General features: G+C 43.2%; 1 protein-coding gene across 1 annotated transcript in view; it reads right to left on the minus strand.

Moving 5' to 3' along the window:
- The window catches only part of JAZF1 (JAZF zinc finger 1), a 156,455-nt gene that overhangs the window by 41,841 nt on the left and 98,157 nt on the right, over positions 1-16,457 (minus strand). The window contains exon 3 of the mRNA XM_082749999.1: positions 1,996-2,192. Within this exon, the coding sequence (XP_082606125.1) occupies positions 1,996-2,188 (193 nt within the window). The 5' untranslated portion in view covers positions 2,189-2,192. The remainder of the gene's footprint in view (positions 1-1,995; positions 2,193-16,457) is intronic.

Here is a 16,457-nt window from a genome sequence, read left to right on the forward strand (position 1 = left end):
TCGCATAGCAAATATTACACAAAGATTCTGGAAAAGTAAATCTTCACAGAATAAAAGAGAAGGGAAATATGGTGGCCGTCTAAAGGATCAGACAAATGCCCGACACAAATAAGCCAATTCAACCTCTATGGGAGTGTGATGCTGATTCTGTTCCTGAAGCTACTAGTTGATAATTCGAGACCATGGGATGAACATTTATTGAATGCTTGGTGTATACACATGCTCTTACATTTAACTCACACAAGAACCTAAATAATGGGTAGTATTAGTGACTTGTAAAGGGAGAAGTACGGATAGGCACTCTGATTGGTCTGTCTCCCATGCCTGTCTTATCTTCAAAATGTCTAATCATGACCAAACACAAGGTGTCTATCAGCCATGAGTCCCCCAAACTGCCCTTAGGAAGGGGGTCTCCTAATCAACTAAGTCAACTTAAGTCTAACTAAGTCTCACAGTCAACTAAGTTTGGGAAACTTACTAAATCCTCCCCTTGGAGAATAACAATGTACATTAAAGCCATGCATTAAAGAAATCAGTGTACTTTAGTCTAACCCATCACTTCCCCCATCTGATTAGGAAATCTCTTTCTCTCCAACTACTATTTTATGAAGTAGATATTCTGAAGCACAATTTGAGAAATACTATATAGTCACCTATCTACCTCCCTTGACAGGAGAAGGCTGAAAGAGAGATCTGCAAACTGTCAGAGAAAATCAACTTTCTTAGCCATAGTCAAGGGGCTGACGCAACAGAGATGATGGTGTGATTTTAGGGGGCCTCTCTTTGCTCTCAGGATCAACCACAGTGTCTTGATTCCTGCCGAATGCCCTGGTCTCACCTCATGCAGGTCAGCCTGCCTCCTCCTCACAGAGCTTCTGCAAAACGTTCCCTGGTGAGATGTTCCTCCTTTCCCTCTTTACCTACTCGAGTCCTACTTATCTTTCAGGGAAAGCCTTTCCTGAATTTCTGTCAGGATGCTCTCGTATCACAGAGTTTCATGCAGTACTTGTCACGGTTACAAGGTTTTATTTACTTACTGCCTGGTCTAAACTCTGACTGTGGAGCAGGGAAATAGATTCCCTACTTCTCAGATGGGAAAAAGAAGAGGAGGGATCTTTCCAGCCTCCTTGGACTGTCCTTACTCATTCCTGCTCATGGAGTGGGAGCCACAATTTAGTGGTTCTCTGATTTGGGGAGAAGGGGCTGTGTGTGCTCATCTCAGAGCCCGTGGGGCACCCAGGTCTGCTCGGCCTCCATGTAAAAGGGGGGTTTGGGAAATAATTTGAATTCAGGAAAAGACATACTAAGAGAGGCCCAGTGGCCATGGATCCAAGTTCCATTCTGCAGTTTGGCTTTAGTCACTAATAAAGTTGATTTTGATCTTTCCTCTGGCTGCTGTTTAATTTTCCAGTTGCTTCTACATCTGGGAGGGGAAGACAAAGGTGTGCTTGTTGGCCCCCTGGAATGCCAACGCCTTCCACGGGGCCTAACCTCCTTCAGGACAGGAATGAGGTCTCCTTTGGCTCACTATGGTAGCTCAGTACCTGGCACATAGAAGGCACTTATAATTTTTTTTTTTAACATTTATTGTGGAAAATGCTTAAAATAAGCAAAATAGGGAGAATGGTCTAATGAACCCCTGTGTACTCGTCACCAAGCACCAACAATAATCACCACATGGCAATATTGTTTCATCTACTCTTTCACCTGACTGAAGCAAATCCACTTCAGGCTTCACACATGGCAGGCTCAAAAAAAATACCTATAAAACCATTATCACATACTCTATACACAATAATTTATCAGTAATAGAGGGCTAAATCAACAAACTCAGAGAGATCAGTGAAGAGTCAGAGAGGCAGTGGGTCAGAATCATCGTTGGTCCCCGGCCCCCTACTTCCCCCAGTGTATCATACGTCGCACTCCCATGCACGCTGTTCCCCAACAACTATCCCCTCCCCCCCCCACCCCAGGTGGTAGGGCCAGGCCACTCACCCGTGGGAGTGCTGCTGCGGAATGAAGAGGAGGGGGTGATGGGTGGGGTCACAGGAGGAGTAAGGCTTCCACTGCTGTGGCGTGGCGGAGTGGACACATTCCCTCGAGACACGGAGCTGGACAAGGTCAACGAGAGCTTCGGCTGAATCTTCTTCTTTAGGGACTCCTGCTCTCGGCGGGCAGCATCTGTCATGAATCTGAAGGAACAATGGAAGGTGAGTAACTGGGCCCATCTCTAGAGCACGAGGAATGATGGCAGTTTCCCCGAATTTGACAGATGCCCCTCCTTGGGAAAGGGGATTGTTCACGATCTCAAAAACTTGTAACAGATTCCTTTTTCCTACGGGATGAAAGTATCTTCTAGTTCACTGTCTTCCTGTTCCTCACGGGAAGGCCCTATTACTTCCAGAGGCAAACCCTCCTTGTGGGAAACTTGTACACATGCACTATGTCTACACCAGGGGCAGTGCCTTTGGTTAGAAGACGCCCTCTCTCTTGGAAGCTCCTCTCATCTTTCAACTCATAGAAAGCCCACCCGTTCTCAGAATTTCCCAGCACTCCCAGGTGGAAAGGGCCTCCTTCATCTATGGGTGGGTAGGATTTATTGTCCCCACTGCTTCACTGCCACTTAACATAAGTGGCCTCCTGAAAACGGATCTTTTTTGTATTACTCCAGATCCTCATCTTGTTATCTGTTTTTTTTTTTTTTTAAGATTATTTATTTATTTATTTGACAGGCAGACCACAAGTAGGCAGAGAGGCAGGCAGAGAGAGAGGAGGAAGCAGGCTCCCCACTGAGCAGAGAGCCCAATGCAGGGCTCGATCCCAGGACCCTGGGATCATTACCTGAGCCGAAGGCAGAGGCTTTAACCCACTGACCCACCCAGGCGCCCCTTGTTATCTAGTTTTTAAAAATTTTCCTGGCCGACTGAAGGTCTTGTCTCCCTACCCATTAGCTGAAAGAAAAGGACACAAATCCCCAGAATTGCGGCTAGGACACTGCCAAGTCCATCTCAGTAAACACTGACAGAATGAAGAAATCTGCCCAAGCAGATTCAAGAAGGGCAGAGAGCAGTACAAGGAGGAAGATGACTGCTAAAGACCGGTTTATGTTGTGATTTTATTACCCGTAAAGAGAAAGGCAACTTTTCCTGGTCATTTCACTTTGGACACTTCAAAGTTATCCCTTCCACACTTCTCTTATGTTAGTAACATTCAAACTGTTCTTTTCTCACTGCATAACAGTTCATAAATTCATGTAATACAAGATTCAAAGCAATCTATGGTGTGGTATCTCTCACCTAAAGAACAAACTTTTTTTCAGACAGGCTCTGAGTAGGCTCTGAGTCCAACATGGGGCTTGAACTCACGACCCTGAGATCAAGAGTCACATGTTCTACCAACGGAGCTAGCCAAGCTGCCAGCAAACTTTTTTTTTTTCTTTTTTTTTTTGGTATTATTGATAGGCAGGCTTTGTCAGCTGCATTTTTGAAAACCGGCAGAAAGCCTAGTGAACAGAGGGCATGAAAGCATTTAGGGAATGAAATAGGCACCCATGCCTACTGCCTTGTCCTCTGAGCCATGGCCATCATTCTCCCTGTACCCAACACCCCCATCATTATGTTCCATTTTAATACAATTAATCATTAACTAATTCCATTCTACTTAAACAGGGTCATAATGACCCAGTACATTTCACATTCTCTCTAAAAAATTTCTTAGTATTTGTCTTCATTATGCTAGGAATTTTTAAAAGTCAACAGATAGTTTCATTGCCTGGTTAAAAAAAAAAAAAAAACAGCCAACCAAATGCCCAATGAAACAATATTACAGTATTGTTACAGTGTCTTAAAATGTCTGCTTTTATACTTGGAACATGGATGGCACATTTCTTGAATGGTGTCTGCAATACAATCCATATATATAATAATCCAGATTTTTATGAAGGGCTGAATGATAATCAAGTTACATGCTTTGCCTTGAGTTCTTAGGTTTTGTGTTAGAAGATGGAGAAGGTTTAAAAAGAAAGGAACAATGCCGCAAAACAGAATTGTGTGCACCTGGTAGCTAGGTACTTATTTATTTTCAGGTGCAAAGTTGGCTCTACTCTTCTGAAAACTGCTTTTCACCATCACCCCCATGCCCCCCAAAATTCTACGCAAAATATGGACTCTCAGAGAAAAGCAAAGAACTAGTGCTTTCTTCTATTATTCCAAGTAGAATTACTAACTAGCACAGTGCCAATCTTCTCCAATTGCGGTACATGATATGTGGGGAGTGGGCAAAAACACAGGATAGACATAGTGCCTCTTCAAGAAAGACCAATAGGGGCACCTGGGTGGTTCAGTTGGTTGAGCAGCTGCCTTTGGCTCAGGTCATGATCCTGGACTTCCAGGATCGAGTCCCGCATCGGGCTCCCAGCTCCTTGGGGAGTCTGCTTCTCCCTCTGACCTTCTCCTCTCTCATGTTCTCTCTCACTCATTCTCTCTCAAATAAATAAATAAAATCTTTAAAAAAAAAAAGAAAGAAAGAAAGACCAATGGTTCTCAACGTAGGTAATTCAAGTCAGTTTTTTGTTTTGTTATGTTTGTATTTTTTATTTTTTTTTTTTTTTAAAGATTTTATTTATTTGACAGAGAGAGATCACAAGTAGGCAGAGAGGCAGGCAGAGAGAGAGAGAGGAGGAAGCAGGCTCCCTGCTGAGCAGAGAGCCCGACTCGGGACTTGATCCCAGGACCCTGAGATCATGGCCTGAGCCGAAGGCAGCAGCTTAACCCACTGAGCCACCCAGGCGCCCCTTTTGTTGTGTTTTTAAAGCAAGGGAGTTGCATGCTCTACTGACTGAGCCAGCCAGGCATCCCCCCACATCAGTTTTTTAAACAGTAAAAAAAAAAAAAAAAGAAAGAAAGAAAAAAAGAAAAAAAGCAGATACCCTATGGAGTAGAACACAAAACGTGTATCTTGCACCTTAGTGAGAGTACAGGGCTTGGAGCCAGGCACACCAGGGCTCCAGCCCTGCTCATGTTACTATGTGACTGGAGGCAAGTTTGATAAACCTCTCAAAATCTCAGCTTTATTCTCCTTAAAACGGGACTAATGACTGCAGGCAAAGGGTCAATAGACATCTTTTCCCTACTGCTGGAGAATCTGATCTTTGGTTAAGCTCAGGTAATCTGCTAAGAGGGTAGGTCAGCTACACCTATAGTCAACACTCCCTATGAGCCCAACGACCCCTGACTGGTCCTGGACTGCGAAGGGTGAGAGACCATTTACACACAGCGGACAGGGGAGTCAGAGCCTGGGCTTCCCAAAGAGTGTGGTGATCCTGTACCTTGGCACGTCCCAGGCAGGGAGCCGGAAGCGTGCCCATGGAGTGTCACAGGATCTCTGATGCCTCGTCTGCCAGGGAAGCCCCCACCTTTGCCTGTGGGGCATCTTGTCGACCTTGTACCGGTGAGGACTCGGCACATGGCCAGATGCTGCCCCGCTGGCAAGCTGTGGCTCTGCCCACTATTCCTCTGGTGAGACCCAGTCTACCATGGCTTCCAGTCATCCTGTGAGTCTGAACGTTTGTGATCGAGGAAAACCACCAACTAACGGACAGGATAGTGCTGACCTCAGAGGACAGTTGTAAGGATTAAATGAGGTAGTCGTGTCTGTCATACAGAAGTGGCTCAACATGGAAGCTGTTACCATTATATAAACCTTTATAATCTGGTTTTACCTATACATCCTGTCTACCTCACCTAACTCCAAATTTCTTGGGGACTCACTGCATGTTCATAGCTCGGAAATGTTCATAGCTGCAGGATTGTGCCTCATCTACAGAACAGATTGTGGCTTGGCCAACTGGGAATCAGCCCGGAGGCAGGGGGAAACAGTGCCAGTTGGAAACCCTTGTCAAAAGAGGGAGGTAGGAGAGGAGGGAGACAGGCGTGGGGCAGAAGGGCAGGTTTCTCTGTGTCTTCTCCCACCCCAGTGAAACAGTATCAACAGCTCATGTCCTTTACTGTAAAATACTCTCCTACAGCTCAGATATAAAACAACACCCATAAAAAACCACAACAACGTGCCCACATATCCCCTACCTTCACCCCGACAGGTGTGTGGTCAGCTACGGACAACAATCTATTTTTGGCTTATATCTGCTAAGTGCTTTCTAGAAGTGAGAACGAGACATAATGTTAAAAGCATTAAACATGAAACTCATAAAGCACTTCTGCCAACCTTCCTCTCCATGTACCCTCCCTCCTCCTCTCTTGGATTGCTGGTTGTGAACTTGCTCTCAGCTTGACTCGTAAATCATGGCAACCCTGCCATACCAACATACACAGCTGCATGATTAATTCCCAGGGAAACACACACACACACGCCTCAGGTGCTGTGGTTACAATTCACCAGCTTCTTCTCACTGGCAATACTGCCTGGTTCCTCTTCCTCTTACCAACCATTTTTTGAGACCTATTAAATCCCAAATACCAGCATTTTAAAGTAATGTCCCACCAATACAGCTCTTTGTCAAAAGATGGGCAGATTCCCAAAGGCAAGGCATCCCTCGGGTAGATAAGTTTATAAAAGAGCCTGATGAGGCAGAGAAAGGCCATGAGTGCAGCCGGGAATGGGGGACCCTCGTAGTTTGGCTTTGACCAGAATGCTTTTCTGGTCAATCTACCTCCCACCTTCGAAGGCAGCTGCCCTGTGACACATCCTTGAAGGACCACAGCCCGGATCCTTCCAGTGTCCTTTCAGAATTGTCCCCCTGTATTCCCACGGCTGAGAGGAAGGTCAGTCTTGGGAAGCCACATTGCCCTGTGGTCTGAATTTTTCTTGATGGGTTTTGACATGATGGGTCATCTTTTTTGAAGCCTTCAGTAACAGGATCCAACCTGGGGGCTTTAGAGCTGGAAGAAACCCAGGTAAGAAGACCATCTAGTCTAAGCCCCTCATGGTTCACATTAACTGGGAACTGAGGTCGAGTGGCCTGTGCAAGGTCACTTTGCTGGTGAAGGGCAGAGATGGCAGGAGAGAATTTCAGCCTCAGGGCTGATTCCAATGCTCCACATTCTGCCAAGGAGCCATGGGCATGTCAAAGAACTCGGAGCTCTCTTCCTTTTGCTCCAGACTCCTGGTCTTCAAGGTCAAAAGGGCTTAAAGAAACCAGAGCTTAGGGCCTCGAGAAATGTACAGGGAATCCCTTTGGGGGTTTAGATGTTGGAAGTGGGGTGGGTTGGGAGACAGGAGGCCTCATTCTCTCCATGTTGGCCAAGTTTTGCTGTGTGGGGCTGCTTGACTCCTGGGGGGCCCTGGCTTTGTAGCCTCATGGGACTGTGATGTGGAGAAACCTGGTTGTGCCTGCCTCCCTGAATTCTTCTGCTTTGCAATGGGAACCATTCCACTGTTACAGTAGTGTGCTACTGTGGGTTTGTACTGGCTTGTGAGAGCTGATCATTAAATTTTCAGGGACTCTTGTGAGTCAGGTGTTAAGTATACCAACTATTAAAAATTAAATTATGTGAATTTGTAGTTAAACAAATATGTTTTTTAAAAGGTAATATGCAAAGCTTATCAATTCTTAATTATTTTATCATACTTTACTATTATTTATGTTTCGGGGGTTATTTACATTAATATCCTATCTGTTCGCTATCCCTGTCATATAATGGTGTGCTGTTTATACACATTTTCCCAACTCTGGTCAATGACATCATGGTGCCAGCTTGAAGCTGGCAAATATTACTAATCAGGGCTTTTTTTCTCTCCCTAAGTCAGTTATTCAATATTTATCAGAATACCTTATAGTTAAATATTATTATTATTATTATTATTTTAATGTTGAAAGAGCATTTGAACCAGACTACTTGCCTACTAACACAACCAATCAGGGAAGGGATAAAGAATATATAAGAAAGTCTTCTTTTTCTTTTAAAAATTATAAAAATCCATCTCATTGAAATACACTTATGTAAACACTTTTATGGGCTTGTGGCTCGTGTTTAAAAAAATCTTTTCAAATTGTGGAATGTACACACACACACGAGTACATATTTACATGCCGTTTAAAGAAAAAAATGACAGTCTATAGCCTCACCAGCTTATGAAAAAAATATTACCAGAAGTTTTAGAGTTTCCAGTTACAGGTATGGTTGATTTTTCAGGGTATTTTCCTTTGAGTATTGCCTTTCCACACACAGAGAAAGCTGAGTATTTCTTAGGGGGAAAAAAAGAGTCACCCGAGAGTTCTTTCACTGTTGACTAACAGCCTGGAAATCTGTGGTCAGGCAGAGTCGTGTTTTCATTTTGAAACTGAAACTGCCATAAGATTAATTTTAACTTTCCTACAAATCAGAAATGCCCAAGTTACTTTAATTTAATATGGTCATTTGTAGTAATATTTGTTATTGCTTGGGGAAGTACATATTCCTTAAGTAAATTTTCAAGACTCCGTTATAAATCTTTTAAACCCTTAGACCACAATGTTCATTCAGTCCGACATGTTAAATGTGGAAACATGAATATAACACCACAGGGGGAAAATGTCAAACTGCTGGTCCAGGGAGACCAGTTTCAACCACAAACTCAGGAAATTTACAGATTTCACTGGAACCTGGGCAGAAACCCCACTGCCACCTACTCTACGGCCAAACACCTGAGCCTAAGTGTCCTGCTGGGGAAAAAACCACATGGCTTTCCCTGGCTCTGGAGAACTCAGGCATGGAAGTGACCACTCAAAACGTGGGTCTCTTTCGGAGAAACTTGAAAAGAATCCAAACTACAAGATGCGTGGTGTGGTTTGGTTGTTGTTCTAAGACTCTGGAGAGGGCGTGTGGTCCGGAGGCCTGAGCTGTGTTTTGGGAGGCTCGTTCTGGGGCCAAGAAGCCGGTGGCCTCCAGAAGTCCCAAAGCTCTCTGTTCTGGCCTTGGTTTGTCTACTTGTTAAGATGGAAGTGTTCTGGTTTTACAGATATATGTAATATAGCACACTTAAGTTCCTTCCCACCAGGCCCAGTAGTCAATGATTTCAGAAACAGCATCGTACAGTATTTTCCAAACTTTTTTTTTTTTTAAAAACCTCAACCCATAGAAGTGTATATCATATTGGGAGCCTGGACACTTTGTATAATTAGGTCTGCAATCTGCAATTATGAAATATCCAAAGCTCTGAAAACTGGAAAACGTTTTATAAGTTTGGCAGCAGAATTCACTGGGAGACAAACCCTGAATTGAACTGCTTAAAGGCTACTTATAACAATTTATTGTAGTTAGTGTGAATATTCACATGCCTCACTGCACAAATATTAATATGGTTGATTTCCGGGGCTGCCCTGGACCCTGCAGGGAGCATTATGTAATATGCAGCATTTGCACCGTATTATCTTTCTGAAATCAGAAAAATTATAAAACATACCTGGACACGAAGAATTTTTATGTAATTTGCCTGGAACAATAATTTCATGAAACAATTCTTCCTACATGTGATACACTCTGATATATTTCTCTTCTCTTTCATTTTAACGAAACATGCCTGTCACTGATTTCTTGACCTACTAACGGGGTCAGAGCCTGAGTCTGAAAATACGAGTGTAGCAGTTAAGATGGTGGTGGGCTTTGGAGGAAGACCATTTAGATTGTAATCTCTGCCCTATGCACTCCAGCTGTGAGACCTTGGGCCAGTTACCTCTCTGTGCCTCAAGTTCTCTCTCTGGAAAGAGTGACATGTCAGTAACAGGTCCTGTCCTACAGAGTCATTGTGAAGATTGAGTTAATTCATGTAAAGCACTTGGAACAGGGCCTGGCACATTGACCTTGAAAGATGTCAGGTTCCTGGTACATGATGGATATGAATGAAACTGTTCTGGAAATCCCAATTCCCAAATCTTTCACCTCTGACACCTATGTCAGCAATTGGTTATTTCTGAGCTGAATTACTGAGTAAAACAGTAAGTACTTGCCATCACTACTTCTGATTCAGAAAGCAAAGAGCCGCCCTGAATCTGCTCACATTGATTACCCTAGTGCTGCAATCCCAGGAACACTGGAGAAAGTAGTTTCAATAGCTAGAATACAAACAGAAGGTCCCTCTCCTGAGGGACAACAGGCTTGGGGGAAAGGGTGCTATCTGTAAACCCCCATACTTCTTTACTTCTCTGAGAAGAACCAAACCAAAGAAGGTCCTTCTAGCAGGACAAACAACAGGAGACCATCCACACAGCTAGCCGACAGAAAGGCATCTTCCTAGGAAGTTTAAGCCTGCCCTCGCCCTGGGACATTCATAAAGCCACACAGGGCTCTGACTGGTCCACACCCAGCCCCCTGTACAAAGAGCCACATCTAGCTACCTCATTGGAAGTCCAAAGCTTTGTTCTGCTTTCTCAATGGCCCTTTGGGCATTGCCATCTTTTAGGGAAGATGAGTCTGTGAAACCCACAAAGACTTTAAGGAAAGCAGGGAGCTGAGAGGTAGACCATGAGGTTCCAAGCACTCCCAAATTCGGTGACTCACGGCTCCGGACAACGGGATTTCTGACCCAGCAAGGACACAATCGATCTTTCCAGTGGAGAGTCCAAACTATACCAATTTTTCTTTTGTCTGCTACTACATGCAATGCAGGACAAAGATGCATAGAAAGCCAGTAAGGAAGTAAAACCACCCACAGGACATTAGAATATAGGTCGTGGGAAATGACCATGGGAATGATGGGTCCATTTTGGCACGTGATGGTGTATGGCCCGCATGTCAGCAGATCTGACTGCTGCTCTGGGTCACCACGTAATGATGGCTTTCAGAACACACATCTGCTAATAAACTCATGGGGCAGGTCTTCACATTTCAGCAGTAACTTCAAGCCGCAACGCAGCTGAAAGAGTATTTGGTTTAAGCAGCTGGCCAGTGAAACATAACCTGTGACCAAAAAGTGGGGTACTGGCTCGTCCACGCCTCTTTAGTAACAGGGGGCCTTTCTGGTGACCACTGGGAACTTGATGAACAAATGTTGTCCTGTTCAGTAGACAAAAGTAGACAAAATTTAGACTCCCAAGTAATGCTGATTTCAGGAGGTTTCTAATCATGTTTTGAATAAGTGTATGTTTCACTTCTCACCCCAGAGCTATTTTTGACTTCACAATCTGGAGCCAATGGGGTGGATTTTGAAGCTTCATAAAGATTTCTGCAATGTCACCGGAACTCTGAGCCTCTTTTAACATGCCGCTATGAAAGATTTAATGCTAAATAATAAAACTAAAAGCAGCACCAGGAAAAAACCCACACCATCTGATCAGACCAGTGTGGCACTTAACTTGTGAGTGAGGGTTTTCTGGCGTATGATTGTCATCTGATATTCACATGGGTTGTGGGCATAATTTGTGAAATACACAGCCAATGAATCAGATTTTATTCCTGGGCACAAACCAAGCTGACAGATTTATTGCATTAAGTAAGACTTTTCTCTCTTTTCCCCTTTAGGTTTATATCTAACACATACAGAATATTGATCTTGGACTCTGAGATGTTCCTGTCTACTCTGCACAAAATAAACTAACATCGAGGGCAAGCCACTTTACTATTAGATTTTGTAGCTCATTTTTCTTGTAAATTTTTCATTTCATTTTTGGGGCCAGCAAGAAGGAAAAAGAGAGGGGAGTAAGAGAAAAAAAAAAAAAAAAAGCCAATAGGTGATTTAAAAAAATTCTACTCTCGGGGCACCTGGCTGACTCAGTTGGAATAGCACAAGACTCTTGATCTCAGGGTCATGAGTTTGAGACCCACAGTGGGTGTACAGATTATTTACTTATAAATAAAGAAACAAATCTTAGCAATCATATATCCTTTCTTCTTCTTTTTTCCTCTTAAGGCAGCTACCGTTAATTTGTATTTTCTATGGCATCTTGCCTGGGTATTCTAAGTCTTCCAAAAATATTTATTTAATAACTAACATTGCTTTGTCAACTTTTATATTGCTTTATCTACCTACCATCTACCATCACTAGCCTCTCATTGAAAAGAAAAAGCCATTTAACATAAAAGAGGAGGATATAATCTTAAATAAGACCATTCTTTCTTGAGAAAGATTGCTCTTTATTCTGCAACTGTGATAAAAATAAACCTAGGAATAAATTTATTTAAAATTTTTTGAGATGCAAGGATGCCTGGGTGGCTCAGTCAGTTAAGCATCTGCTTTTTGCTCAGGTCATGATCCCAGGGGCCTGGGATCAAGTCCCATATTGGGCTCCTTGCTCAGCAGGAAGTCTGCTTCTCGCTCTCCCTCTACCTAACACTCCCCGTGCTTGTCCTCTCTCTCTTTCTCTGACAAATAATAAAATCGTTTAAAATATTTTTTGAGATGCAGAAAAATTACAGTATTAAATGTAACTTTATCATTTTATAATTATGTCATCTGTACATGGTAATACAGTTTGTGATATGCGGTTTATAATTATTCTCTAGATACAAGTTATTAATAACATCTACCTTTATTGTCTATCACTGCCATCGCTAAAAATTCTGTTTCAAGGAATGCTGACCAAATGAAACTCCTACATGTGGGAGGAATCATATGCTATCCTATGCTGAACAAAATGAAAGAAGTCAAATATAAGCATACCCAAACCCAGGAGCTTCTCCAAGAGTTGGAAGCAAGGTGGAAAGAACTGAGTGTCCTCCTATGGCAGGGCACCCAGGGGTGGGGAGAGGGGGGCCATGGTGTGCAGGAGGCTCCCTGATCCTGGCCCTGCACATCCTTGGCAACTTGGTGACTGTACACCACTGGAAACGTCCTCATGAACAGCATCATTCAAGGACTAGCAGCTGTTCTGTGAATGGTACTTAGAAGTTACTTTTTTTTTTTTTTTTTTTAAAGCCAATCATCTCTTCTGGAATTTTAGCACTCAAATGAAATTCATGCACTGAAGCCAAGTAACTGCAATAATGCACAAAATCACGCTCCTGCATACCATTACTCTGTGCATTCCCAATAAATATCGGTTTTTTTCTAACAACTAAGGAGTAATAAAGTCAATCTATCTTAATGAGAGCTCTGGTTCTGGTTCCAGCAACCACTATTTTAAGCCACAGGTCAGCATAAATTATCAGTGAAGCAATTAATTTTGATTTACTTTAGCCTGAATAGAGTAAACCGTGGTCTTTTTCATCATCAGTGCCAAGAATAAAAACCACTTCTGAAAACTACATGCACAAATCTTTGGTTTGGAGGCCAAATGGAATATCCCTCTCTTGGCAACATCTCTCCATCACCCTTTCCGTCCCTTTCCACGTTCATTGAACGGGGGAAAACTATGGCTGTTTCTTACACATGGTTTTCATTGCTAATTTGACATCTGTGACAAAACCAATGAACGAAACAAAGAAGTTGCATTTTGTGAGGTTTTGTTACAAAACTACAAATAGCTTGAGTTTTTTTGTTTTGCCTCTTCTGGTAGTAAATTAAATGAGTTACTTGAGATTTCCAAGTAAACTGCTAATGAGATGATACCTAACTCTCCTCATAAGGAGAGAGAGGTTAAAAATCTAAAGGGGCACCAGGATGGCTCAGTGGGCTAAGCCTCTGCCTTTAGCTCGGGTCATGATCTCAGGGTCCTGGGATCGAGCCCCACATCAGGCTTTCTGCTCAGTGCCTGCTTCCTCCTCTCTCCCTCTCTGCCTGCTTCTCTGCCTACTTATGATCTCTGTCAAATAAATAAATAAAATCTTTAAAAAAAAAACAAAACTGGGGCGCCTGGGTGGCTCAGTGGGTTAAAGCCGCTGCCTTCGGCTCAGGTCATGATCCCAGGGTCCTGGGATCGAGCCCCGCATCGGGCTCTCTGCTCAGCGGGGAGCCTGCTTCTTCCTCTCTCTCTGCCTGCCTCTCTGCCTACTTGTGATCTCTCTGTCAAATAAATAAATAAAATCTTTAAAAAAAAAAAAAAAAAAAAAAAACAAAACTAAACTAAAGTAAAAAACTGGATAGAGGGATTCTGGAGTTTTAGTTCCAATATCACTAATGATTGTGAACACAACCTAGTGGTTGAAAGTCCAGGCTCTGGAGGCAGACTCCTAATCTGATCTGCCAGGTATTCGAACTTGAGCAAAATATGTACCCTCTCTAGCCCTGGGATCCTAATTCATAAAACAGAGGTAACTCTAAACACCTACCTCATCCGGGTTACTGTCAGGATCTCATTAGATAAATGTATGGAAAGCAGCTGGCCCAAGAGAATACTCAACCTGTATCAGGAGGCCACCCAGAGTCTTGGTATTTCCTTGAGTGTAAGCCTTATGCACCTGACTCACCCAGGAACTATCAGAACCTGTTCCTAGAACTAACACTCATCTAACTGGATAATTCCTACAGAAGAGGACATCTTGCGGGGTGGGTGGGTGGGAAGGGGTGCAATCCATAGATGGGCTTAGATAGATATATTAAGTCTAGGATCGAAAGCCTCCATTTCTAAAGAGAAATCCTTCTCTGATGCTGCCATGAACTTCTACTTAGATGAACTCTTCTAACCAGGTGACAGCTGACATTTAGCTGAGAACAAGGGACTCCAAAGGAATCCAGCGCCAGGGGATGGAGCGCCCTAGAGGGCTCTGGTTAATGAAATGCTGGTTTGAGAAATGGGAGGAGATGTCAGGGAGACTGTAGAGGACTCTCAATGTCAGAGGACAGCTCTAATAGGCAGAATTTGATTATGCCAGGGATGGCACGTTCCGTTCCTCTGGTGTCATTTAGAACCCACTCTGCCCATGAGAGCCATCATTGATTGATCAGAGCATTCTCGCTTGTGCTGCTTGTGCATTCCACCTTAACTTCTCCATCGCCGTGCCTGATGTGGTCACTATCCACTGATTAAGGTTAATGCATAAAATGAAGGTGACTCTTGATCGCAGGGTGCAACTCTGAGCCCCACATTGGGTATAGAAATTACTTAAATAAAACGTAAAAAAAAATCTGGTAGAAAGCTACATCCAAGACAAGAGCTGTCTGCAAAGTAAGGCAAGCACGTTAAGCACACACTCAGATAACTGGAGGTATTCATGAATACAACTGTAAGGCCAACTGGTCAACGAAATTTATTTTTGTATGTATGTGACTCACTTACATACAGAGAACTGTCAGTGGATTAGCACTGTTGGGAACAGAGAGGAGTCAACAGCTCTTTTTCTTAAAAGGATTAAACCATTTAGGCAGTGGAATCATTTTGGGGGCAAAGTCAGTTATGTACATGGGTTGTCCCTCACAATGTATACATCTGCGGGCATCACAGACTTATAGACCTCAAGATCTGTGGGCCTTGGGGGCTGATCTTTTTCAAAGTGATTTTTGTTTTTAATATTTTACTCATTTGAGAGTAAGAGAGTGCACGAGAGAGTGGAAAATTGGGTAGGAGAGGGAGAAGCAGGGAGCCCCAGGTGGGGCTCAATCCCAAGACCCTGAAATCGACCTGAGCTGATGGCAGATGCTTAACCCACTCAGCCACCGAAGAGCCCCGATGTGTTTTCCTTTTGTTGCAAGAACTCAGTTACGCCACTTTGGGACTACAGTTTTATTTTCCCTGGTTTTCAGGAGGCAGCTGTTCTTCAGATAAGCACACGCAACAGGGGACTGAACTATTTTTTAAAGAAAATCAAAGATAACGTACACATCCTCCTGCTTGCGCGAACTCAATGAGTGAATGCTCAAGATACTCGGTAAACTACAGGCTGTGTGTAAACACTGTGGCTGGAGAAGATGGGGGGTGACGAAGGCGATAACATACTTTTAATCAGAGATAATTTCAAAAGCAGGCAAAACTAGAAATTAGTAGGATGAACTGTCTCGTTATTGGTATTTTGCCATCTGGTTTAAGCTTTCTCCCTGCCTACTCCCTCTTCAGCCCATGATTATTAACCAGTCATATAATCCTATCCTGTGTTTACATAACCACTGGAAAAATATACAGGGATTTAAAAAAGAAAACAGAAAAAAATAGGAGCGAAGGGAGAAAAAAGGGAGAAAAAAGAATTTTCAACATATTTTTTGGAAAATACCTAGTGAAGATTCAGAATCGAGTAAGACAACAGTATAATTGCAGGGTCTGTCTCTCCCTCACTAGCTTGCAAAGCCTGAGCACTGTTATACAGAGCACATACTACTGAATGACATAATGAAGGTTTGCTAGTTTGGAAGGTCTGAGCCAATGGTTCCTAACTCCTTCAGCCATGGAGACCCCATCAGAGAGTCCGTCGGTGTGCTTTGACTATCATAATGGCATTTCTAGTGTCCCTTAGATTGTGTGTGTGTGTGTGTGTGTGTGTGTGTGTGTGTGTGTGTGTGTATGCATGTGAAAGGGGAAGAATAATACAGAACTAGTATTCAGGATTGCTTTGACATGAATTCGTATTTTACAACGTCCCCTAGGTACCTTTCTTCTACAAATCCTACCCCAAATGGGGAATTTACAGGTTATTTGGGGGAAAAAAATTCAGGTGTAT

The sequence above is a fragment of the Mustela nivalis genome (assembly GCF_964662115.1).
Source record: "Mustela nivalis genome assembly, contig: HAP1_SCAFFOLD_462, whole genome shotgun sequence".
NCBI classification, from domain to species: Eukaryota; Metazoa; Chordata; class Mammalia; order Carnivora; family Mustelidae; genus Mustela; species Mustela nivalis.